This window comes from Corvus hawaiiensis, chromosome 8, assembly GCF_020740725.1.
Source record: "Corvus hawaiiensis isolate bCorHaw1 chromosome 8, bCorHaw1.pri.cur, whole genome shotgun sequence".
NCBI classification, from domain to species: Eukaryota; Metazoa; Chordata; class Aves; order Passeriformes; family Corvidae; genus Corvus; species Corvus hawaiiensis.
This window is the reverse complement of record NC_063220.1, coordinates 13434399-13457822: the sequence shown is the minus strand read 5'-3', so window position 1 is coordinate 13457822 and position 23424 is coordinate 13434399. Positions and strand designations below refer to the sequence as shown.

Here is a 23424-nt window from a genome sequence, read left to right as displayed (position 1 = left end):
AAGGTTAAACTATGTGGTCTGGCAGCTCATTAAAAATGCCAGGGACCAATCGATGACCCCAGCCCAGCGCCGCCCAGAGCCCCCAGCACCCCTGGGGACATCCAGCTGCTGTCTTTCTGGGACTGGCCCTTGACCTCTGTGATGAGCCATCTCGGGAAGGGACCGAGCATCCTTGCTCCCCTGCATCCACTGCTGCATCCTGGGCTCCCCTGCGGAGGCAGTGGTGTCACTTCTGGGCTTGTCAACCCCCCAAAACTGACTGGCCAAGTGAGTTTTCTCTCCCCCAATCAGGGGAATCCACGAGGACATGTTCCCCCTAGCACAGCGAAGTGGCTATGTCTTTGGGCTCACTGCACTGCTGCCACCTCCGGCGCAGAGCAGACACCGTGGCTGCTTTGCACGGCGGCACCCCAGACCTGCAACGCACCAGAGCTGAGTTTGTCGTGTCTCTGCCTAGCGGTGCCAGCTTGTGCAGGTGAGGGACAGACCAAAGGGGATCTCAGGGGTGGAATGAAAGCAGATGACAGGTGAAAGACACTCAGTGGCTCTGTGTGGTCGAGTACTGCCACACCACACTGCCCTGTATCAGCTCAGCTCGGGGGGCCTCTTGGGGTGACCCTCACAGCTCGGGGGGCCTCTTGGAGTGACCCCAGACTCTGCCCGGCCAGATCCATTCAGCCGGACCCAGCCGCCCCGAACATCTGTGTCTCTGGTCCCATGTCCCTCCCATTTCCATCTCTGCCTCTCGTGGCCGCCAGCAGCTCAGGGCCAGCTCCCAGCCAGCACACACAAGGAGGGTGTCCCTGCAAAGCCGGGCAGTGCGTGTGGGAGGAGGCAGGTGTCATCATTATTTTTGTTTTCTTTACACTGCTCTGGAAATATATTGTATTCTCAGATAATCCCGTTCAATTACACCACAATAAAACACATAATAAAAACGTAATTCATTTTTCCTGAGCGCTCCATCTCCCTGTGTCTTGGCAAGCTATTAAAAATTTGTCTTCATTTTTCTGGCAAGAGCCTTGTACCTTTTCATCTTTAATTTATGAGAGCAGAATAGCTACTGACAAGCCCTTATTGCACGGAGAGGGGCTGCATTATTTATAAGCCACCAATGGCTGGCTCAGGGGAGATATTTGCAATATTCCAGGGCTGGGAGAAGGAGGGGGACAGATTCCTGATGTGCCTGTCCCAATCCACTCACTTCCCCACCCTGGATGGGTGCTGGGTGCAGGTGTTCTCCTGGCTGCCCCTCGAGGGGAGCAGCCCCAGCCTGGCCTCTGTTAGCCCCTGCCAGCTGAGGCACAGGGTTGCTTTGGGCTGCCTGGCCCTTATCTTGTCACTGCTGCATCTGCCCCTCCTGGCCTTTGCAGTGGCTCTCACTCCTCCGTCCTTCAGCACAGGGCACTGCAGAGCACGGCTGCCTCCATCCCTCCTCTCCCTGGATGGACATCCATCGCTCCTTCTGCCTGCCCTAGTTGGACAGAAAGCTGAGGGAGAGGCAGCTGCTGCCCGCAGGCTGGCCAGGGTCCGGCGACAGCAGCTATGTGCTCTCCCATGTGCTCTCCGATAATCGTGCATAGAAAGTGGGATAAAAATAGTCCTGCAGCGGAGGGACAGGAGCAGGGCCCCGATTGTCCTGTAAGCGGGCTGCAAGAGGGGGTGTGAGTGTGGGCAGAGCCAGGGTGACGCTCTGGCCTCTCCAAACCAGAAGCATCCAGGGCAGCAGCTTAGCAAAGCTCTGTGCAGCGGCGAGGCCCAAAGCCGACTGTACTAAAAAAAGCCCTCCTGACAGCTGGATAAGCTTAAACACACACCAGGCCAGCCAGAGCTGCTGCAAAGGCAGCAAGCTGGAAAGCAGGGAGCAGAACCCAGCCCCAGGGGGTGCAGAGGCACCCCAGAAGCCAGCCTACCCCTCCCTCCTGCTCCCATCCTCACCCCAACAGCAGCTCCTTTCCACCATATACAAACTAGCAAGCAGCACGCTTCTCTTTGCTGTTGGTTTTGTATAAACAATCTGCCTTTATTGTTTGGTGTATATATAGGTACATTATATGTATATCAAAAATATCTAGAGGAAACCACAGTGCACTTAAAGCTACTTGAGAAGGTCCACCTGAAAGCAAGCACTCCAGGAGGGGGTAGAGTAACCCCTCAGGGGAAGCCCAGCCCTGAACACAGATGGCATTAAAATGAGAAGAAAAACCAAGACTCTGCTGGGATTAGAATGTGCCATTTGCTCTGGGGATGGAAGCAGCAGAAAGCCAGATTAAATCCCCAGAGCAGCCCAGAGGAGAGCAGAAGGTGAGCTGGGAGCACATGCCTGGGCTGGGAGAGCCCCCTCACTCTGAGTTCAAGCCACTGAGCAATTGATCACTCACCCCAGCTATTTCAGGTATGGGGAGTTTTCCTCTCCGAAAGCTGCTCTGCCACCCCCAGGCACCAGCTGCTGAACCGCTGGGCACCGTAGGGTGCCTGCAGAGGTGTTCTACCTTCAATTGCTGATTCTCTGCTGCCTCCTAAAGCTGGGGAGCACCATTTTTTTCCCCACCCCACATTTCTTCTCCTCCACCACAGCTCACAAGGTCCCTGGTGTCGCTGCCCGCACTTCCCTGTGCACTGCACAGAGCTACAGGCACATGCAGAGTAAGCACAGGAAGAGTGCACCAGGGTGCCAGCCAGGAGGTCCCCAGAGCAGGGCTGAGCCGGGCATGGAGACAGGGTTTGGTGTGGTGCTGCACGGCTGCAGGCACCCCAGGAAGCAGGGCTGAGCACCTGGGACCTACAGACACGCAAGGGCCAAGGGAAAGCGGCGGCAGCCCCACAGGGATCCGAAGGGCGAAGCTCAGCGATGCGCTGGCCCAGCAGCTCCGTGGGACACATCTCGGCCACCACAGGAGCCTGTTCAGAGCCCTTTGTTGAAGTAGACAGTCTCCAGCCATGGATCTTTCTTCCGGATCTGATCTTGGACTTCAGGCTCCAGGCTGCTCACAGGCATTGAACTGCGGAGGAAACATGGATACACAGGATGGAGGGGGTATACCCACCAGTGGCCTCAGGTTGGAAACTACCTGCTGCACCCCAAGGAGATGCTGTCCCCATGGCCCAGCACAGACCCTTGGGTCTGCACTGCTGTGTGTGCACAGAGATGTGTGTGCCCAGGCTCAAGCCCTTGACTGCGAGAAGAAGCCAAAGAATCTCTTGGGAGTCCGAGAGCACGATGAGCCCATGCACCCCCTGCCCATACAGGAGCCACACGTGCAGGAAAAGTGCCTGTCTGTACCTTTTCTGAGGGAAGAGTGCGCAGCACAGCGGGGTGGCGAACACCAAACTGCAAGGGAAAGATGTGGAGAGGTGAAGCTGGGCTGCATAAATCACCCACACCCACCCACGGCCTGATCCCAGAGCAGCAATGAGGCAGCCCAGAGCTGTGCTGGGTGTTCAGCCAGGAAAGGGCTACGGAGATGCCCTCTCCAAGCTCCAGACCCTGCATCTGGCTCCTGAGGTGGGGCAAAGCTTGTCCCCCAATATGTGGGGGAACAGCAATGCTGCGCAGGAGCCATGGGAGGTCTGAGAGACACCAAGATGAAGCAAAACAACTCCTAGCCCCAAAACCTTATATCCCATCCTGTCTGCCTGGGATGCCACCAGCCTGGCCAAGCTCTGGCATCCCCCTAAGAAACTTTGGGGCAGTTCTCTCCCCCCACTGCCAAGCAGAGTTCCCAGCAGCACTGTCCCATACACCTGGGCTTGGTCTGCACCTGGGGCAGTGATGCCCATCAGTGGATGGTGACTTACCAGAGTCCCACCAGGCCAACCTGCAGGGGAGCATTCAGGTACGGGTACCGCTGCCAGGGACAGGGAGAGGATGTGTGTCAGTGCAGTGGACAGGGCTGAAAGGTGTCTATTTCCCAACAGGGTGCCAGCCCTGAGGGGTGCCAACAATGTGCCACACTCGGTGGATGTCCCTACGCCCACCCTCCCATCCCAGGTTCACTGGTACCTTCAGGAAAGCTCTCTTCTCCAGCATGTTCATGATCACCGGTGGAATGGCTGAGGCAGGGAGGAAGGAGATGAGCTCCCAGTGTTCACAGGTCCCTGCCAGCAGTGGGATCCCATCCCACGCTGCCAGAGATCAGCTGCAATCTCTCAACACAGGTGGAGGAGGGGACACTCACCCATGGCCGGCGCTGCCATGCCGATGCGGGACACCACCACCTGAAAAATGGCCTTCTGGGCTGCTGCTGTGGATTCACCCAGGCGGTTCCCATTCTCATCCGTGACAGGGATCCCCAGCTTGAGCTCTCTGCAGGGACAGAGAGGGTGAGGGGGCCACAGGGCACAAGGGTGAGGGGATCAGGACACAGGACAGGGACATGTCTCCAAGGAAGGCTGGCACCCTCCTGTACCCCATCCACTGTCTGCACTGTCTCAGCTGGACCCACATTCACATTTGGGAGCAGTCCTCAACAGGGCTGTACGGGGACCAATAACCCCCTGGGTTACAATCAGGTGCTTGCACCCTGAAGCCAACCCCCTCCATGCTAAGGGCCAGGAAGGAAGTCCCTGCATTCCCCACCAGTGCCTGTGAAGCCTGAGGCAAGCCTGTCCCACCCCAGGGCTCACCTCTGCCTCATCAGCGGGATGTTGATGCAGTTGGCAGCTGCCACAGCCGCGAAAGGCACGTACCGGCCAATGATGGCTGGCAGGTGCTGGGGGAAAAGCAGGAACACGTCACGTAGAGGGTCTGGGGGCAGAGCTGGCTGTCCCCGGGTCTGCAAGACTTCCTGCAAGACCCTGGGGTGTCCCAGCCCCACTAGAGGAAAAATGTCCCCTCCTCCCCTGCAACTCCCAGCTGGTAAAAGCTGCATAGACCAAAGGGTGTGGGGGGTCCCAGGTCCCCTGCCAGGCCTGGAAAGAGGCTGAGGGGTGAAAGAAGCCTGAAGATACATCTGGAGTAAGGCTGGAGGGACAGGCCATCTCCACGGCCTTCACTGGGGAGAACAGTTGCCTTGTGAGGGCAACCTTAGCAAACCCCTTTTCTTCATTTTTCCCCCCACTCCACGTGAATCTCCTGCTCAGCTCAGAGCTCAGGGAGATCCCATGGGGAGGGTCCAGGTCCCTCCAACCATGATGGCCAAGGATCACCTTACCTTGGTGAGAGACTTGAGCCCCAGTGCTGTGACGACTGCCCCCGTGGTCGCGCTCACATAGGCTGTCCCCAGCTGGCTGAAAGAGCAGAAAGTGACACCAGTAAGCCAGGCTCTCCCCATCCCAGTTGTCCCTCCAAAGGAGGGAACAGCATGCCCTTCAAGAGCACCAGGATACCTCTGGCTTCCTCTCCCAGCTGTACCACCAACCCTGACAGCCCCATTGGCATCCATCTCTGCCTTCACCAGATCCCCATTATCCCATCTCACAGTTCCCTGCTATTCAAGGCACCCCCCTGGTGTTTTGGGGTGCCTCAAGGACCTAGTCAGAAAGATGCTTACCTGGGGGTGATGGGTGCATCCCCGCTGCGGTTGGTGTAGTTGACAATGGCATTGAAGGACTGGTTGACCCACTGCCAGAACAGCACAGCCGGTGTGGTTCTGCCAGAGAGAGGAGGGTGACACTGGGGGATGCCACCCATGCTCCTACAGCATGAGCTGGGTATGAGACATGTGTCCCCTCCTCACCCCAGAGCCAGGAGGATCCTCCAGGCATCCTCTTGGTCCTGGGGTGAGGAGGGAAGAGGTACCTGTAGAAGGTCAACATGCAACCAGTGATGGTCATGTTCATGGGGACCTGAGCAGACATGCGTCCCACAAGGATCATCTTCTCGCCCGTGTCAGGGTGGAAAGCCGAATCATAGATGTACTTTGCCCGCCAAAGCTGGTCCTCTGTCAGCCCAGGGTGTACGGTGCCTGCCCTGCCAGGTAAGGGTAACACCTGCTGAAGGACCCTCTGCCAGCACACATGGCCTCACTGGTCCCCCACATTACTTGCAGCAGCTGCGAGATGCCTTAGGGACCAGCCAGGCAGTTTTGGGGGCTTGCTTTGGCCAGGGGGGCCAGCATCACTTCTATTCCCACTCCTGGGAACAGCCCCAAGGCTGTATCCTGCCCAGGAGCAGTGTTGAGGGTACATCTGTCTTCCCAGGGGATACCTGTAGTCCTCCACTACCCGTCGGGCTTCCTCCAGTGTAGCCCCAGAGAGCAGCAGGTTTCGGGGGTCAGTCACCATGAAGAAGTGCTTGGCCCGGCCCTGAAAGGTGCTCTGGTCCCAGCGGGGCTCCTGGATGTTGATGGTGGCAGGCAAGGATGGTGGCATTTTCTGACAGGTCAGGGGATGAAAGGGTTATGTGGGATGTGGTGCCTGTGTGTCCCCCTCCGCACCCCTGCTGCGGCAGCTCTGGTGCTCGCCCAGCCAGGGGGGACAAGGGGTGAACAGGAAGCCCCTTTGTAATGGAGCTCAGCAGCGACTCCTGAGTCCACCCAGCACATAGGGCAGTTCGTGGGTGGTGTGACCCCACCACGGCACCCTGCAATGTGCCAGCGAGAACCCCCTGACCTCGCTTACACCAGTCACCAGAAGTCAGGGACGCCCCAGACCAGCAGAGCACGCCGGTCACAGAGGAGGGGACAGAGACCCACCACTTCGGGGCCACACCTGCTGCCAGCACCGGGAGAGCAGAGCGAGGAAGGGCACTGGAAGGAGGAATGTCCCTCCCGGCAAGGCACCGACACACGCAGCACGGCTCTATTCCCACACCCACCCTTCCCCGCGAGAAACGGCGTTCCTCTCCCGTCCTTCCCGCGCCGAGCATCCCTCCCGCCACGCGTGACCCTCCCTGCGTAGGGACCCGGGGCACCCCCTGCACTCACGACTCCCGGGGCAGCGCCCGCCGTGCCCGTGCCCGTGCCCGCGCTGCCGCCGCCGCCGCCGCCGCCCCGCTCCCGCCCTGCGCGCGCTGACGTGCGGTCTCGTCACGGGTGGGCGGCCCCGCGCCGGGCGGGGCGGGGCGGGCGGCGTGCGGGGGGCGGCGGGGACCACGCGTGACCGGGGCCGGCGGCGGGGGGAGCGGTACGTGCCGAGCCACACGCGGCGCCCGTGGCCCTCCCGCGCTTGTGTGGGCGTGCCCGTGGGCGCTCACGTGCCTGCCCGTGACCGCGCGCGTGTGCTCGCGCGTCGGCGCTTCCGGTCGCTCGGGTGCGCGTGTGTTTGCACGTGGGTGTTCACGTGCGCGTTGCCGCGCGTCCCCGTGTCAGCCGCGCGTCCCCGTGTCAGCCGCGCGCGTGTCCCTCGGGGTCTCGATGCCCGCGCTACGCGCCCGCGAGTGCCCGTAGCGCCGCGCACGCGCCGCGTTGGCGTCCACGCGTGTCGCGGTGGTTGCGCCGGAGCGCGCGGGGGCCGCGCCTCCGCGGGCGTGGGCGCGGGCGCCGGCTCGTGCGTGGGGCGGTGCGTGCCGGCACACGCGTGTGTGTGAGCGGGGCCGCGGCCGCGCGCGTGCGGCGCTCCGTGGGTGTCTGTGAGTGCGCGCAAGGGCACGAACACGCATGCCGTGGACGTGTGGGTGCATGGGGTGTGTGTGCATGTGGGTGCGTGTCCCCACGCCGGCCGTGCCCCCCCAGCCCCTCACCCCGGCGTTGTCGGGGGGGGCTGCCCCGGGGCGGCCCCCCCGCGCCGGCCCCCGTCCCCGCCGCCCCCCCGCAGCCCCCCCGCAGCCCCCGCGGCCGCCGCGCATCACCTGAAACCGCCGCGGTGTCGGGTTCGCGCTGGCGGCGCCGGGCCCCGCCGGGGGGTCACGGCCGGCCCGGGCTGGAGGCGATGCCCCCCGGGGAGGGGGACACGGGGGGATACCGGCTCGCATCACCGGAGGGAGCGGAGCTGGGGGACACGACACCCCACCCTCCCCTGACCGTGCCTCAGTTTCCCCTGTGTGCCCCTGGGATGCTCCGTGCTAAGGGAGGAGGTCAGGGGGGACACCACATCCCTTGCCACACGAGCCTCGCGGGGGGACGCGCCCCCAGACCCCCTGGCGGGGGACACACACGGGACTGCCCCCCCTCCGCCAGCTGCAAGGCCAGCCCCGGCCGCTCTCGATTGACAGCTCCCGCGCCCGATGGCCGCTCCGGTCCCGCAGGGAAAGCCAATCCCCGCGGCCGGGGGGGCAGGAGGCGGCACTGTCCCCCGGCCTCGCCTTCCCCCCCGCCCTGCTGCCAGGTGTCTCTTTCGCAGGTGGCACCATGGGGACAGGTGAGGAGGGCACGGGGCGGGGGGGAGGGAGGGACGGCGGTAGGGGGTCCCCTGTGCCCCTTCGGGAAGGGCGCACCCGCGTCTGATGCTGGCGGGGGGTAATGGGTGGGCGCCGTGGGGGGCTGGCAGCGGCGGGGATACCGGCGTGTCCCCGGAGCCGGGGCCATCACTTATTTATTGAGGTCAGGCTGGGGCGAGCGGGGAATGAAGTGGGGGGGACACTGTGGTGGCGTTTCACCCACCCCTGGAAAATCCCCGCGGGAACTGCCTTGGGGGCTGGTGCACCTATCTCCAGCCCCATGGCACTGGGAATTCAGAGGGGCTCCAAGGAGGATGGGGAATGGCCAGAGGGGTCAGGTCCTGCTCTCCAGCATAAAGCTCATGTCCCCGTGTCCCCTCTCTGGAGCCCTTCCGGATTTACACTGTCAGGTAAAGCCCCTTTGCATCCCCTCTTCCGGATTTACACTGCCAGGCAGAGCTCTTTTGCACCCCAGCATCCTTACCCCAGGGCAGGGCAGCCTGTGCCCACACCCCCACGGCAGTACCCAAGAGCTATGTGACAGTTTGATCCTCGGGACATCATAGGACGGGAGGGGATCAGGGAGGGGGCCACAAAGCTCCTTGTCCCTCCAGGCTGTGCTGCTGCGCCTGGGACCTGTCCTGCCAGCGGCGAGCACCCAGGCCAGCTGCCCCCAGCATTGCACTGCTAAAAGAGAGCGGTGCCCAAGCCCGGGCATGTGCTGCTGGACTATGCCATGTCCCCTGCTGGCTGACGGGCAGCCCTGGCCCTGTGAGGACACAGCCAGCCCTGAGCCAGACGCCGGGACACCGGAGTGCCCAGCTCCACCATGGCCCAGGACTGGGACACAGTGCTGTCGGGGATGACGACAGGCAGCCGGTCACGGAGCTCCAGCAGCGAAGCCAGCCTGGCTCCCCGCTACCTCCTCAGCAAGCAGAGCCGCCTGCTCAATGGGACCACCCGGAGCAGCCGCACCGCCTCCCCCATGGGCCGTGTCATCCTCATCAATGCCCCCATCGAAGGTGCGTGGGATGTCCCAGCCCTCTGCCCACCCCCGTGGCCAGGAGGGCCCCAACGGCTGAATCCCCTGGGACTAGGGACAGGGAGGGCTGTCCTGGGCCTGGGAATGTTCTCAGCAAGAGAGACACCCCTTGCCATTGCTCATACCCAGTGTGGGTGACTCATCTGCTCCCCTGTCCCCACAGCCAGCAGCAACGAGAGTGACATCATCAATGCCATCACAGTGGAGAAGAGCGTGGACGGCAAACTGGGCTTCAGCGTCCGTGGCGGCTCCGAGCATGGATTGGGCATCTTTGTCAGCAAAGTGGAGGAGGGCAGCACTGCCGGTAAGAGGGTCAGGGTGAGGGACACCAGTGAAGATAGGCACATGCCAACAAGAGCCTCTCAAGGAGCTCCCAGTGACATGGTACCACAGCGACAATGCCACCCTTCATGGTGGAAAGCCACCATTTGCTCCCTGCTGCCTTTGGCCATGAGATTTTCAGGCTGCCCAAAGTGAAGGGCAGGACACAGGAGCAGACAGCCCTGTGCCAATGACTCTGAGCTCCATCCCCAAGCCACGGCAAGGTGACAAGCCACTCAGTGCAATTCTCAGGCACCCCCGCATCTCTTCCCAAAGGGTTTGGACCAGGTTGAGGACACACTGAGGGAGGGGATACCAAAAAAGGGCATCAGTACCAGGTCAGATGCCCAGATGAGCCGTGTGTCCCTTGTAGAGCAGGCTGGGCTGTGTGTTGGTGACAAGATCACAGAGGTGAACAGTGTGAGTCTGGAGAACATCACGATGAGCAGCGCTGTCAAGGTCCTCACTGGCAACAACCGTCTCCGCATGGTGGTCCGGCGGATGGGCCGTGTGCCAGGAATCAAGTTCTCTAAGGAGAAGACGGCATGGTGAGCAGGGCATATCCCATGCCAGCACCCCAAAACCCAACCCCATGGAGGGCATGCTGGGGGAGGTTGGTGGAGGATTCTGGGCAACAGGGAGGATCCCAGAGCTGGGGGACCCCCAGGGTGGAGTGGCATCAGAAGCCTCTGGCAAAGGTGGGGAGCTACCAGGGTGGGGTACAGGATGGGATAGGAAGGTCTGGAGCAGGTAGGGTGGGTGCAAACCCCATCCTAAACATCCCCCATCCCCGTCACTCTCCTCCACTGGGTGCCACCAATGGTCCCATCCTGCTGAAGGACAAGAGCCAAATCCCTGAGACCCCCCTACGCTGTACCCATGCTCCAGGGTGGATGTGGTGAATAGGCGCCTGGTAGTAGAGAAAAGCGGCTCGACACCATCAGAGAGCGGCTCTGAGGACGGGCTGCGACGCATCGTCCACCTCTACACCACCTCCGATGACTACTGCCTGGGCTTCAACATCCGCGGTGGCAGAGAGTTCGGCCTCGGCATCTACGTCTCCAAGTACGGCTGCCCTGGGGCATGAAGGGGTTGTGACAGCCCAATCTCTGCTGGGCCCACGCTGGGGCTTGGCCTCTCCTCTCTGGCTGAGCCTCACCCCACTCTCAGAAGACTGTGGGCATCACCACCATGGGTGCTGAGCCATGGGGTCGCCCAAGAGGAGGTGTGGGGCAGGAGCAGGACTCCAGCAAGTGCTTGGTCCTATCCTGCCCCCCTGCTGCCCTAGGGTGGACCCCGGAGGGCTGGCGGAGCAAAACGGCATTCGGGTGGGAGACCAAGTCCTTGCAGCCAATGGAGTCAAGTTTGAAGACATAAGCCATAGCAAGGCAGTGGAGGTGCTGAAGGGGCAGACTCACATCATGCTCACCATCAAGGTACCCACACCCTGCCCCATGGACCCTCGTGTGAGGCAGTGGTTGGCACGTCCCTTCACTGGCACTGTCCCAGCTCAGCCCAGTGCTGGGGGCTGGTGCAGCTGCTGGCTGGTTGGGTTTCAGGCGGGTGGGAGGGGGGGATGCATTATTCATGGCTGGCACCAGATCGAGTTCGCTGGGGCAGCCGGCACTCACTGACCCCCTTGTCCTCTCCCCCTGTGCCTAGGAGACAGGCCGGTTCCCTGCCTACAAGGAGTTGGTGGCCGAGTACTGCTGGCTCAGTCGCTGTAAGGGCAGTGCGGCGCGGGTACCGGCAGGGGCGCTGGGCTGGGGCACGGTGGGGCTGGGACTCCCATGCATGTGATGTCTGATTGCTGTAGGGAGGGAGAAGGTCCATATGCCATGGGGTCCTGAGGCCTTGGAGGGAGCACAGAGCTCCCTGTGCCACTGTTAGCATACACGCAGGCCTGATGGACTTGCAAGGTCCCACCTGTCCCCCATCCTTGGAGGAGACATGAAGAGCCCCCTGCCACAGCCAGCAGCCTTGTGGTCCCTGTGATTCCACAGCATCCTGCATGTCCACTTTCTTGGAGAGGACATGATGATCCCTATGCAATGGCCAACAGCCCACTGTCCCCATGGCCCTGTGGGTTCCCCACATGTCTGCGGTCTTCGGGAGGGACGTGGAGCTCTAGGTGGCCCACAGTGTGTCACAGTGTGTCCCTGCTGTGCCTTTGCAGTGACCAACGGGCAGCTGCAACAGCTGTCTCAGACATCAGAAACCAGCTCCTCCATCTCCTCCTACTCCTCGGGACCAGCACCAGGGGCAGTGAATGGGCTGGGGACAGCTGCCCCAGTGCCCCCAGCCCGCACTGTGGATGTAGCCATCTCCACAGAGGACGGGCCACGGCGGGGCTGGGTGCGGGAACATGCCGAGCGGGCCATGCAGACCGAGCCAGCTGCCGAGGGGCTGCCAGAGACACGGCGCACAGTGCGGCCCCCCGAGCTGCTGCGGGACACGGCCATCCGGGGCCAGGGCACCCGCGAGGCCCCCGGCACCCACCCACGCCGGACCTTCACCCACTCACCCAAGACGGCGCTTCTGCTGGCGCTGAGCCGGCCACGGCAGCCCATTACACGCTCCCAGAGTGACCTCACTGTCGCTGGTAGGCACTGGGGCACAGCCCCACACATGGGACTCAACCCTGGCTGAAGTCCCTTTCCAACCCCGCACGCCCAGCCCTGGGAGTCCCACAGCTCAGGCCCTGCGCCATGTGGGCAGCCTGTCCCTGACTCAAGCATCCTATAGTCCCTGACCCACATGGATACCTGCCCCCCCCTCCTGGGCTTCCTGTAGCAAACATCTTGGCCCCTACCCTGGCACCTTATAGCCCATATGGCCCCCTGGCCACCAGCCCTGGGTATCCTATAACCCTGCATAGCCCCAGCTCTGTCCCTGGGGCTTGCCAGGCATCCCAAAGCCCAGCCCTATGGCCCCTGGTGATCCACTGCACCCCACAGAAGGACTTCTTTCCAGTCAGTGTCTCCCAGTAGCCCCTCCAATCCCCCAAAGTTCCCTGCCCCCAGACAAGATTTGGGGTGGCATCCCCTCTCCTCTCCACTTCAACACCCCCATCTCTCTGTCCACAGAGGAGAAGCGGAAGAAGGAGAAGCCAGAGGGACAAGGGGCACGAGGTGGTCCCCCAGGATTGCACCGCTCCAAGACCCTCGTCAACCTCTTTTTCAAGGGGGGCCGTGCCACCAGCCAGAGCTGGGCCCCCCCCAGCCAGGAGGCCCCTGGCTCTGATCGCCGGGCCCGCGCCAAGTCCCCAGGGCGTTCTGACGGGGACAGAGGTATCAGCCTGGGTGACAGGGCAGACAGGGACTCGACCTGGGACTGTTCCCCCTTCTATGGGCCTGTTGTGGCATCCCTGGCACAGAGAGGGCATAAGGAGGGGTTCCCCAAGCATGCAGTTTTGACAATGAGCGGTGATGCTGCTGTCTGCTCTGGGCACTCATCGCTCTCCATCTCCCTTGCAGTAGGCGCTGTGCAGAAGATTGTCATCCGGAGCCTGAAGCGGGGTAACGGGGGTGCCCGTGTGCCCGGGGGGTGTGGGGCAGGCTCTGCATGCGCCTGACCCTGCGCTGCGTGTGTCTATCCTGCTCTGGTGTGGAGTGAGCTGCTGGGGTGGGGGGCATGGGGAACTCTCTGCGCTGGCTGGGGCAGTCCTTGCCCCGCTGGCCACCCCTCCTTGTTGTGCCTCCCCAGAGAAAAGCCGGCGTGCCACCATCCTGGGCCCCATGGGCATCACCACCCTGCAGCCCAACGGCAGCGACCCTGAGGCCCGGCTCCCGCACATCCAGGACACTGCTGCACGTCTCCTCAGCCCCGATGAGGTGACAGCCGTGCTCCGCCACTGCTCCCGGGTACGCACCGAAGGCAGAGTGGAGGCGGGGCACAGGCAGGGCAGCGCTGCCACCCTGGGCTCGTCCCTGGAAAGCTCCTGCATCCTGGGGGCATGGCGAGCACTCTGTGCCCATGCTTAGCTCTGGGAGGTAAACCAAGGAACGGGTGAGGGGGAATCCATCCACTGACCCCCCTCCTGTGCCCACAGTACCTGCATGAAGGCAACGTGGAGGATTTGGTGCGGCCGCTGCTGGCCATCCTGGACCGGCCTGAGAAGGTCCTGCTGCTGCGGGACGTGAGGCGAGTGCTGCTAGGAAATATCTGGGAAGCTCAGTATTGCCCAGGCTGGTGTGACTGAAGTGGAGCCTCACATATGCCCCTCAGCCCTGATCACACTCCACCCCAGAGGCTGCTACAACCTGTCCCCACCTTTTTGCCTTGGCAGGAGTGTGGTGGCTCCCACCGACCTGGGCAGGTTTGACAGCATGGTGATGCCCCTGGAGCTGGAAGCCTTTGATGCCCTAAAGAGCCGCTCAGGTAGATCCCAGCCCCCCAGGGACCTTGACTGGGGGCAGGTAGTGGTCAGGGGTGGGTGCAGCTCGGGAGGTGACTGGGGGCTCTTCCTGACTGCAGTGCGTTCACCTGCCCTCCGCCCGGCCCACCATGACGTCCCCCCCAAGAGACACCTCATCACACCAGTGCCTGGTAAGTGCCACCTGTAGGGTCTTCCTGGACACCAGGCTGCCCAGTGGGGGCAGGGTGGAGGGAGTACGGGGGCAGTTCGGGGGAGGAGAAAGGGAGCTGGGATACCTGAGTGCAGGGGGTTCCAGGGAAGAAGGCATCTGGTGTCCCTGGGTGTTGGGAAGACTGGGAGCAGCACAATCTGTGGATCTTGGGTGCTGGGGTTCTTGGGGAGGAGGACATGGAGTGCCTTCAGAGAGCTGGGGTGTCTGGGGGTCCCTAGATGAGGAAGATCTGGGGCCCTAGGTAGCATAGGACCCAGGGCTTTGGGGTACTCATGGGAGGCCTGTGTGGCAGGGGTCCCACGGAGCAGGACTGTGGGTCCCTGGGGAGATCCCTGAGCCCCTCTCATTGCAGACTATCGGGGTGGATTCCTGCTGAAGCCAGCAGGGACTCCAGAGCCGGAGGAAGCTGGGGAGCAGCAGGCGAGCCCAGCCCGTCCAAGAGCTTCCCCCAGCCCCCGCCGGCCTCACCCCCGCACCTACACCCCACTCCCTGACGTGCCAGTGGATGCCTACGCCTCCGCCAGCCGGCCCCTGCCCACCCTTGGCCCGCAGTCCCCCAACTGGCTGCTGGCTGAGCCCCCCGCTGGCAAGGGGCATGGGCACTCTCGCAGCCCCCGGGCCACCTGGCGCAAGGAGCCCCCCAGGACAGCGCCTGACAGAGAGGCTGAAGTGCTGGGGAAGCCCCAGCGGGCACGGCCCCCTCTTGCCCCTCTCTTTGGGGGGCCAGGGGGTGAAGCGAGGGCTGGGGCAGCTACCAATGGCCCCGAAGATGCTGGCAAGGAGGAAGAGGAGGAGGAAGAGTATCATCTGCTCACTGTCACCCTCTCCAAGCTGAAGCACTCGCTGGGTGGGTGGTACATGGGTGCGTGGCACATGGGTGGGACCCCAGGGGTGGGGTGAGGACCCTTCTGGCACCAGCCTCAGTAGGATGGGTGGCACCTCCTTGGCAAGCAGTAAACCCCAGAGCATTCCTCCAAAATGAGAGCTGTCCCTGCCCTGGCCCCTCATCTCTGCAGGACCTACCAAATAGGGCAAGACAAAGGTGCAGCTACCCAGGGAAAGGTGGTGCCATGCTTGGGAGCAGGTGGAGGTCCCAGTCTACCCAGGTGTGATTGTCTTGTGGCTCCCTTGCAGGGATCAGCATCTCCGGTGGTATTGAGTCAAGGGCGCAGCCAGTGGTGAAGATTGAGAAGATCTTCCCTGGTGGAGCTGCTTTCCTCAGTGGCATCCTCAAGGTAGGGGGGGTCCCAGCACATGCCAGGGGGTGGGCAGACACTCCCATCCCTTGGTGCCGCTGGGTTGCTGGCAGTCCCCCAGCACGCCAAAAGTAGCTGCACTTCACCCCGCGGCCTTCCCTTCTGGGACCCAGGCCGGGCAGGAGCTGGTGTCGGTGGACGGGGAGAGCCTGCAGAATGTCACGCACCAGAGGGCTGTGGACATCATCCGCCAGGCCTACCGCAACAAAGCCAAGGAGCCCATGGAGCTGGTGGTGCGGGTGCCTGGACCACCTCCAGAGTGATGCTGCACCCCCTATTTGAGGAGCCATGCTGTGTTCCAGAGGAGCCAGATGGCTCATTCCTGCACTGAGCTGTGGCTGGTCTCAGTGCAGCCAGAGGGTGTGAGAGCCAGACCTGCCCCAAGGGCACGGAGCAGCTGCCCACTGGAGGACCCAAGGGAGAGTAGCACTGGCAACACAGGGGAAGGAGAGTTGGTCCCTGACCCTGCTCTGGACATGCAGACAGAGTCATGAAAAAAACACAGCCAGGGGCTTGTTTTTAATCGCCGTTTCCGGGTGGTACACGGACGAGCCAGGCTCTGGGAACGAGACATGACTGAAATAAAGTACAAAAATTCCCCCCCTGGAGCCAGGGGTGACCAAGCCACAGCTGGGCACAGCCAGACTTTTCCTTTGGTTTGACCTCCCCCGGTGCCCAGCAGGGCCCCCCCACCTCTGCCCATCCCCAGGGGTGTCCCCAGGGTGTCCCCAGCTGGCACGTGCAGCACCACGCCCCTCTCCCCTGGCAGGCTGGGTATCACAGAGGCACTGGCTTTTCTGGGGGGGAAACAGAGGGATGCTGGGGGCAAGGGCATGGGAAAGGCACTGAGGGCAAGCTGCCCCATGGCAGGGGTGAGGGGGCACAGACTGGTGGGGTGTGAGCTGGGAGGGGGTGATATGTTTTGGTAAGTCCTATAAAAATAGAGTTATTTAAAATGGCACAGAAACGAATTCCCTGACAAACACACAAAGGGGTGTGAGGGAGGCTGGCATGGGCAGGGACAGGGCACACGCCAAGTGACTGGGTGACAGTGCCAGCAGGGATGAGAGGGAGGGGACAAGTCAGCCCTCCCCCTGCCCAAGGTGACCCTGGCTGAAGCCAGCGCTGCTAATCCCCCGGAGCTAAGAGGATCAGCAGAAACCAGTTCCGGGCGGCCCCAAGGCCAGGACTCAGCACCCACCTGACCCAATATCTCACGGGCACCCCTCCCTGTGGTGGGCACTGATACACCCTCGCCCCAAAACTTCAATGCTGGGGAGGGGGCAGCACCTGTGGTCTCCTCTGCCCCTTCACAGTGCCAGCAGTTTGCAGAGCTGGGGGAGAGCAGGGGCCCCCCACAGCCCCACAGCTCCCAAAATCACAGGGGCTGGAGGGCCCTTCAGCCCTCCAAGCCTGGGGCAAGGGCAGGCAGCATCTCAGATCTCGGTGGCTGTGATCTCCTCAAAGGGCGGGTCAGGTGGGTCACAGAGCTCGGGCAGGGGGTCCTCGCCCTGAAGCCGGAGATGCTGGAGCCGCTGCTCGAGCCGCCGGTTGCGCCGGTACATCTGGATGTAGCTGTATTGCAGCTGCTTCTGGTAGCGGATGACCCGCTCCTTCTCGCCCTGCCACGTGCCGCGTTCCTGCTCGAAGGCATCCCGCTGCTCCTGCCCACGCCGCCGCTCCAGGGCCACCTCTGCACGCAACCGCTCCAGCTGCCACCGCAGCCCCGCACTGCCCCGGGGCTCCTCGCTGGCTGAGGGGCATCCCTCACCAGGTGGGGGGCACCCTTCACCGGTGCCTGGGGGGCATCGCCCGCGGGCAGCTTCCCGCAGCCCCATCACCTCCTGCTCGAGCCGGCCAGCTTTGGCACGGAAGAGGTCGGCCTCGCTCTTGCGGCGCTGCAGTTCATTGGCACAGACCTCCAGCTCCAGCGCCTTGAGGCGGGTGGCCTCCTGCAGCCCCTGTGCCCGCCGCTCGCCTGCCTGCAGCTGTGCCCGTGCCTCCCGCAGCTGAGCCCGCAGCCCCAGCAGCTCAGCACTCCGCTGCGCCAGCTCCGCCTGTGCTTCCTTCAGCTGCTGCTTCAGCAGAGAGATCTCCCCTGATTTCTGGCACACCTGTGGGGATGATGGGGTTCAGGTGCTGGCCAGGACCCCCCAGCCACAGCCTGCGCCCCCTGACACCTCTGGCACTGCTGGGTGACTCACCTCCCACTTGGTCTCCTCCAGCCGGGGTGCCAGCTCGGTGCGCTCCCGCTGGAAGGAGGCGCAGCGACGCTCCAGCAGTTCGCGCTCCTGCAGCAACTGGGCCAAGTCCTCCTGCAGCTGCTTCTTCTCCTGCTGCAGCTGCAGCACCTGGAGCTGCAGGACCTGCTGCCCCCGATGTGCTGCATGGGCTGCCTGCCGCGCCTGGGCCGCACAATGCTGCCGCAGCCCCTCCAGCTCCTGCTCACACCGACGCTGCTTCTCTTCAAACACCTGGGCCAGGGGATGCAGAGCTGCTGGGAGGGCAGCACGGCACTCTCCCACTTCAGCTGCCATCTCCAAGATTGGCATCACAGGGAGGGGGCAGCACATCTCCCCCAAATGGAGCAAGGGTCCAGGAAGAGTGCAATATGGTGGTACACACCTCCTTGTGCTCCCCTAGTCGTCTGCATGATGGGCCCCCCATGTTAGCACCCCCAAAGCCTATAGGGCTCCTCCAGCTCCATCACAAGCAGGGAGCAGCCACAGGTCCCAGGCTCATTCAAAAAAGGGAACCCCAAGATAAGGCACCCCAGTCTGTACAACTGGTGCCATGGGCCATACAAGGGTCCCCCATGGACTACATAGGACCACCCAACTGGTGGGAAAAACCCACATACCCAGATCCACAGGAAAAGGTATCCCCCTGCAAGGGTCTGTAAAGGGTGCCCAAAGCAGGTTCCTACCCCCAACAAGGGGGTATGTCCACACTAGGTGCTCCAGGGAGGGAGACAGGGACAGGACATGCGGACACCAGGGACATACCTGGCAGATGGCCACCTCATTTTCGTCCAGGCTGTCACGCAGGAGCCGCAGCTCGGCCTCCCTCTCCCGCAGCTTGTCCTCCAGCTCCCGCACCAGCATGGCCTCCTCACCAGGCAGTGGAGAGCGCCCGCAGGAGCCACTCTCCGAGGAGGGCCGGCCCCGGCCACTCAGCGAGCCCGTGCTCTTGCTGGAGGACGAGCGCCCGCTGTCCGAGTTGGAGGGGCGGCAGCCCCCTGGGGGGTCGAGGGGGCCATGGGGGGTGGTCGGCAGGGCACCCACCTCTGGATGCTGGCTGCAGCCCGTGCTGTAGGTGGGCAGGCTGGAGAGGGAGTTGCGCCCCGAGTCCGAGAGGGTGCTGGCACGGCAGCTCAGAGAGCCAGGCTTCTCAGCACCCAGCAAGTGGGTGAGGCTCACTTGGCTCTCCGAGAGCCCCAGGCGTGTGCCTGGCTGGGCATTCCGAAGCTTGGATACCACTGGCTTGAAGGCCATGGGGCGGATCAGGGTCTTCTCCACATTCTGCCAGGAAAAGAGGGGAGAATGAGGGGTTGGGTAGGACCCATTAACCCCAAGAAGGGTTGTCTAGGAATGTTATGGTGGGTGCCCCCAGCCCTAACACCTTCACTCCCCAAAGGAGACAGGGGCCAGTCACCACCCACTTCATCCCCTTTCTATGGGTGTCCAGGTGAGCTCCCCAAACACCCTTGGCATGATGGAGGGGACATTAAGAGCATGGGGATTGCCACTTCCTCAGGGACACCAGAAGTGTGGCCACATGACCCCATTTCACACATCTGAGCCAACAATACCAGTGTGGCACAGGGTGTAAAGTCAAGACCGCAGCACACACCCACCCACCCTGATGCTGCCCCCTCGCACCTCTTCCAGCTTGCCAGAGACAGGTACAAGCTTGGGGGGTGGCCCCCGAAGGTGATCACTTGGTGCTTGGTCATCACGAAGATCATCTGAGTCGCTACAGGGACTGATAGGAGAGGAGGCATCGAGCCAGTCACCACAGAAGCCCCCGTTGGCGTACGAGTGGGTAACACCGGGTGCAGACACACGGGGCTCCTCAGGAGTGGCCCGGAGTAGCCCCTCCTGCTTGCAGAAGGAGGCAGTGGAGGGGTCCCCATCGCTGGCGCAGTCATGGCGAGGCCGGACAGGCAGGAGGCTGCCCACGCTGCCCATGGCAGCAGGGGGTGAGCGGGCAGCGGCGCAGAGCTGTGTGGCCCCCTCAGCAACAGCCTCAAGGGGCACTGGCAGCGTCTGCACGATGGCCATGGTGGGGGGGCCCCCGGCGGGCAGGGGCACGCAGGCAGCCTGCAGGCAAGGAAGACAGCATCAGAGCCATGGGCACTGAAAACAGTGCCCCACCAGCTGCCAGCATCCCTAGGTGGGCATGGGGGAATCCCCAAGTCCCCAGTCACCATCCCCAATTTTATAGGTGATGGTTGGCCCAAGGGGAAGCAGGCAGAAGGAGACGCCAAACGAACCAGAACAAAACCAGGATTAGTTGGGGGAGTGGTACTAGCAACCACCAAGTTGGCCTCAGCACCCCAGTGGAGCAGCCAGGGCCTGCTAGGGGCTGTGGGGTGCTGGTGGCAGCGTAGGGCAGTGGCGATGCAGTCCTGCCTCATGCCGTGCCCTGGCGTGACCCTGCCACGGGAAGCGTGCCAGGACTGGAGGCAAATCCCAAGAGGCCTGCAGAGAGCTGGCTCACAGGCAGCCTGCCTGCCTGTCTGCCCCCCAGCACCTACCAGAGCAGCCTCGCTGAGAGTGGGAAACAGCCCCACACACCAGGGTCAGCCACCTCCTCTGACCCACAGCCCCCACCTCTCAGTAGTGACCCCACAGAAGCTGCTTTCCACCCCAAACTATCCACAGTGGGGCACAGAGCTCCCTGGAGAGGGCCACCAAGGGGGAAGCTGCCCGGTGGGCACCAGGCTCTTTCCCAGCCCCAACACACGGAGGCTTGTTCCCGCCCTCTCCAGCTGGGGGGGCTCTGCCGGTCTCTGCTGTGACTCCCCCTGTCCCGACCCACGCCATACGCCCGCGTGACGGGAGCCGGCCGACGGGCCGGATCCATTCCCTGCTGCCTCATCGCATCTCGCACATGGCTGCGGCTGGCACAGGGCGCGGGCGGGGTGGGGGGGGCCGCTGCCCGCACGGTCTCGCCCGCCGAGCTGTCACCTGAAATCAATCCGCCTGCCAGCGCCCGGGGAGGGGCGGGCAGGGGAGAGATGCCGGCGAGCCAGCCCCCCCGCCACCGTCACCCCCACCGGCACGTGCTGTCCCCAGGCACCGTGACCTCACACCGTGCTCGTGATACCCTTGGGTGGGCAGGTGGGCGACCCCCCCCAACAGCTCCGCTCACCTCGCCAGCCGCTGCCCATCCGTCCGGTCCACTCGGGCCCCCGCACCGTGAACACTGCTCCGCCGACCCCTGAAGCGGGGAGGAGGAAGAGGAGGGGGTCAAGGGACTGAACGGCAGCAGGATCCCCGTGCTCCCCGCTGCCCCCTTCCCCCCAAGTCCCCTAGCCGGCAGGGCCAGGGCAGGTGGTGCCAGCGTGGCACTGAGGGAGGCAGGGGAGCCCGGCGGCGGGTGCGCTGCTCCTAGCACCCCGGGTGGGCTGCGGTCACCCCGGAAGGTGTGGTGGGGACAAGAGCCCGCCATGGGGACCTGCTGCTGCCAGAGGAACAGGAATCAGAGATCAGGAACCCCAAAGGGACATCTCATGGCCCCCCAGCCCAGCCAGCCACGGGACAGTACCCCACCCCAGCGAAACGCCCTCAGGATGTGCAGGTCAAGGGGACGGACACCCCTGGGGACAGTGGGTCCCCGCGCAGCCTGGAGGGGACACCGTCACTGCTGGGGCCCTGCCAGGAAGGCGATGGGAGGAGACTCCATCTTCTCCCTCCCCCCAGTCCCCCGGCCCGCCGAGAGGGTCCCACCGCCGCCCGGGGAGGGAGGGAGGGAGGGAGTGCCCAGCCCGGCCTCCAGCCACCCAGTAAAACCAGTCTCCAACTGGAGTGGCGTCACCTCCAGCCACTCCGGCCGGAGCACAGCGTTGCCGGATCCCACCGTTCCGACCCCTAAATAGCACGGGAACATTCGGTCCCTGCTCGGCCAGACCCCCACCCTGAGCTGCTGTGGGGATTCCGGGCCCCCGGGGACCCCCTTGCCTCGACGGCACCTCAGGGCCACCCCAGGGCAGGGAGAATCAGCCCCCTGTCCCTCCCCACATACCCAGCACATGCGGGATGGATACCATCCATTCCCGGCTGTGCCCCTCTCCAGGCCCCCGGCATCCTGAGGTTCCCTCGATGGTGCTGCCCCCCTTGCCCGCCCAACGCACCCCCCCTCTCTCCACCCACCTCCCGCTGCCCCACTAAGCCCCACAGTGCCCAGCCCGTCCCATGGTGCTTCCACCCATCCTGGCCCCACAGCACCCTGAATTGCCCCACGGCGCCCGTGGGCCCCACTGCCCCACAGTTCCCCCAGAGTGCCCTAAACCATCCCCAAAGTTTCCCACGACACCCCTAAAATGCTTCACGGCGCTCCTGGGCCTCTGCTACACCACACCTCTCCTAAAGTGCTCCTAAACCACCCCCAAAGTGCTCCAAAACACCCCCAAAGTGCCCCACGGCGCGCCTAGGCCTGCACTGCCCCACAGCTCGCCCCTGAAGCACCCCTAAAGTGGCCCGCGACCCCCTCAACTACTCCATTGAGCCCCTGGGCCTCTGCATTCGCAGGACCGTCCTGAAGTACCCCTGAAACATCCGCAAAGCACCGCACGGAGTTCCAGGGCCGCCGCCGACCCCCCAGACCCCCCCAAATCGGCCCCGGGGGGCCAGGCCCCACAACACCCCAAGCGCCGGCAGCTCCCCCCGAAGCACCCCGCCACCCAACTCCCCGGAGCGCCCCCGCGCCCCGCCGACCCTGCGGGACCCCCGGGCGCCCCCGACCCGGCCCCCGCACTCACCGCGGCCCCGCCGCCGCCTCCCGCGCCGCGCCGCGCCCCGGCCCCGCCCCGAGCGGGCCCCGCCCCCAGGGCCACGCCCCCACCGGCTCCGCCCCCGCCGCGAGGCCACGCCCCCGGACAGGGGCCGGGGCACGGGGGGACACGGGGGGAGACGGGGGCTGCCTGGGGCACCCCCGCCTGGTACATTCCCAGTCACGTCCGTTCCGGGGGATTCCCAGAGCTCATGCCCTTCTCTGCCCCAGCCAAGCCCTCCGTCTCAAGGCTCTCCACCCCCAAAGTATCCCCAGGCCTCTGGGGTGAAAATCACCCTCTAGGTTATGCCCCCTCCGCAAATCTTTGGTGAGCCCAGCATTCTGCTAAGGGGTCTGGGGGCCTCTGCCCCACTTGACATCACATCATCCCTCCCCATGAGTTGTTACAGCTATTGCCACCCTCCAGCCTTTTCGAGAGACCCAAACTGGGGGCAAAAGAATAAAATAAACCCTCATGAAACCACCTGACCCCCAGAGTCTGGGATCAGCTAAGGCCCCCCCCACAGGCTCAGCTTCTTCACCCCCTCCATGGCTCATGGAGGGACAGGTGCGAGATGGGGTCCTGGGCTATCCCACTGCCTCACTTCCACTCTAGAGCCCCATGACCTGAACTAGACTGGGTCAAATGGAAGCCAGTGAAATGGAGGGGGCCCTTGGGCTGAGGGGGGACACCCACAGCCCCCACCTACATTGCCACGAGAACCCTGACCCAGCTCCACTGCCCCCTGCCTTACCTCTGCTTCCCCAGGACCCTCGTCTGCCATCACCCCCGTCCTGCCTGCGGGTGCTCACACCTGCACTGACAGCACCCAAAGGTGCTCTCCAGGTGAGCTGGTGCACCCCGGAAACCCAGGGCTGGGTGTGTACCACCGCCTGCTCTGGGCCCTCATTATGGCTCAGGTTAAAACTATTCCCAGCATGGAGGTTGGTAATAATCTGGTG

The 23424-nt window shown here is 63.5% G+C and overlaps 3 protein-coding genes across 9 annotated transcripts; 1 reads left to right on the top strand and 2 right to left on the bottom strand.

Moving 5' to 3' along the window:
* Positions 1 to 1998: 1998 nt before the first annotated feature.
* On the bottom strand, positions 1999 to 7949 carry SFXN3 (sideroflexin 3). 2 transcript variants are annotated; one of them, XM_048310914.1, is made up of 11 exons: positions 7730 to 7949; positions 6149 to 6315; positions 5741 to 5911; positions 5493 to 5591; positions 5154 to 5229; positions 4627 to 4712; positions 4179 to 4306; positions 4004 to 4053; positions 3799 to 3848; positions 3284 to 3331; positions 1999 to 3002 (listed from the first exon to the last, which is right to left on the bottom strand). In XM_048310914.1, exons 1-11 carry the CDS (start codon positions 7850 to 7852, stop codon positions 2906 to 2908), a joined length of 1095 nt encoding a protein of 364 aa, XP_048166871.1. In that variant the 5' UTR covers positions 7853 to 7949; the 3' UTR covers positions 1999 to 2905. The 2 variants fall into 2 exon arrangements, with proteins under 2 accessions (XP_048166871.1, XP_048166872.1); XM_048310915.1 differs by lacking the exon at positions 7730 to 7949 and adding an exon at positions 6867 to 6936.
* A 157-nt stretch (positions 7950 to 8106) lies between these two features.
* Positions 8107 to 16094, top strand: PDZD7 (PDZ domain containing 7). Of its 4 annotated transcripts, XM_048310908.1 has the most exons (17): positions 8107 to 8238; positions 8872 to 9279; positions 9463 to 9603; positions 9994 to 10168; positions 10509 to 10685; positions 10909 to 11056; positions 11283 to 11343; positions 11797 to 12222; positions 12707 to 12910; positions 13097 to 13138; positions 13326 to 13483; positions 13672 to 13763; positions 13909 to 14000; positions 14097 to 14168; positions 14562 to 15056; positions 15344 to 15444; positions 15579 to 16094. In XM_048310908.1, exons 2-17 carry the CDS (start codon positions 9087 to 9089, stop codon positions 15726 to 15728), a joined length of 2727 nt encoding a protein of 908 aa, XP_048166865.1. In that variant the 5' UTR covers positions 8107 to 8238; positions 8872 to 9086; the 3' UTR covers positions 15729 to 16094. The 4 variants fall into 4 exon arrangements, with proteins under 4 accessions (XP_048166865.1, XP_048166866.1, XP_048166864.1 ...); XM_048310909.1 differs by lacking the exon at positions 13097 to 13138; XM_048310907.1 differs by having other exon boundaries at positions 12707 to 13138.
* On the bottom strand, positions 15954 to 23276 carry LZTS2 (leucine zipper tumor suppressor 2). 3 transcript variants are annotated; one of them, XM_048310912.1, is made up of 6 exons: positions 23217 to 23276; positions 20842 to 20910; positions 19347 to 19787; positions 18471 to 18986; positions 17670 to 17939; positions 15954 to 17579 (listed from the first exon to the last, which is right to left on the bottom strand). In XM_048310912.1, exons 1-6 carry the CDS (start codon positions 23244 to 23246, stop codon positions 16902 to 16904), a joined length of 2004 nt encoding a protein of 667 aa, XP_048166869.1. In that variant the 5' UTR covers positions 23247 to 23276; the 3' UTR covers positions 15954 to 16901. The 3 variants fall into 3 exon arrangements, with proteins under 3 accessions (XP_048166869.1, XP_048166870.1, XP_048166868.1); XM_048310913.1 differs by lacking the exon at positions 23217 to 23276 and adding an exon at positions 22451 to 22469; XM_048310911.1 differs by lacking the exon at positions 23217 to 23276 and having other exon boundaries at positions 20842 to 21328.
* Positions 23277 to 23424: the final 148 nt, after the last annotated feature.

Coding starts and splice junctions, on each gene's coding strand:
- LZTS2 (XM_048310911.1), bottom strand. CDS start 21,141: ATGGCGGGCTCTTGTCCCCACCACACCTTCCGGGGTGACCGCAGCCCA. Junction 17,940..18,470: donor ATGAGGTGGCCATCTGCCAG/GTATGTCCCTGG, acceptor CCCCTGGCCCAG/GTGTTTGAAGAGAAGCAGCG. Junction 17,580..17,669: donor TGGAGGAGACCAAGTGGGAG/GTGAGTCACCCA, acceptor TCATCCCCACAG/GTGTGCCAGAAATCAGGGGA.
- PDZD7 (XM_048310907.1), top strand. CDS start 9,087: ATGGCCCAGGACTGGGACACAGTGCTGTCGGGGATGACGACAGGCAGC. Junction 11,344..11,796: donor GTACTGCTGGCTCAGTCGCT/GTAAGGGCAGTG, acceptor GTGCCTTTGCAG/TGACCAACGGGCAGCTGCAA. Junction 14,169..14,561: donor CCTCATCACACCAGTGCCTG/GTAAGTGCCACC, acceptor CTCTCATTGCAG/ACTATCGGGGTGGATTCCTG.
- SFXN3 (XM_048310914.1), bottom strand. CDS start 7,852: ATGCGAGCCGGTATCCCCCCGTGTCCCCCTCCCCGGGGGGCATCGCCT. Junction 4,307..4,626: donor ATCCCGCTGATGAGGCAGAG/GTGAGCCCTGGG, acceptor CTGTCCCTGCAG/AGAGCTCAAGCTGGGGATCC. Junction 3,332..3,798: donor GTTGGCCTGGTGGGACTCTG/GTAAGTCACCAT, acceptor TTTCCCTTGCAG/TTTGGTGTTCGCCACCCCGC.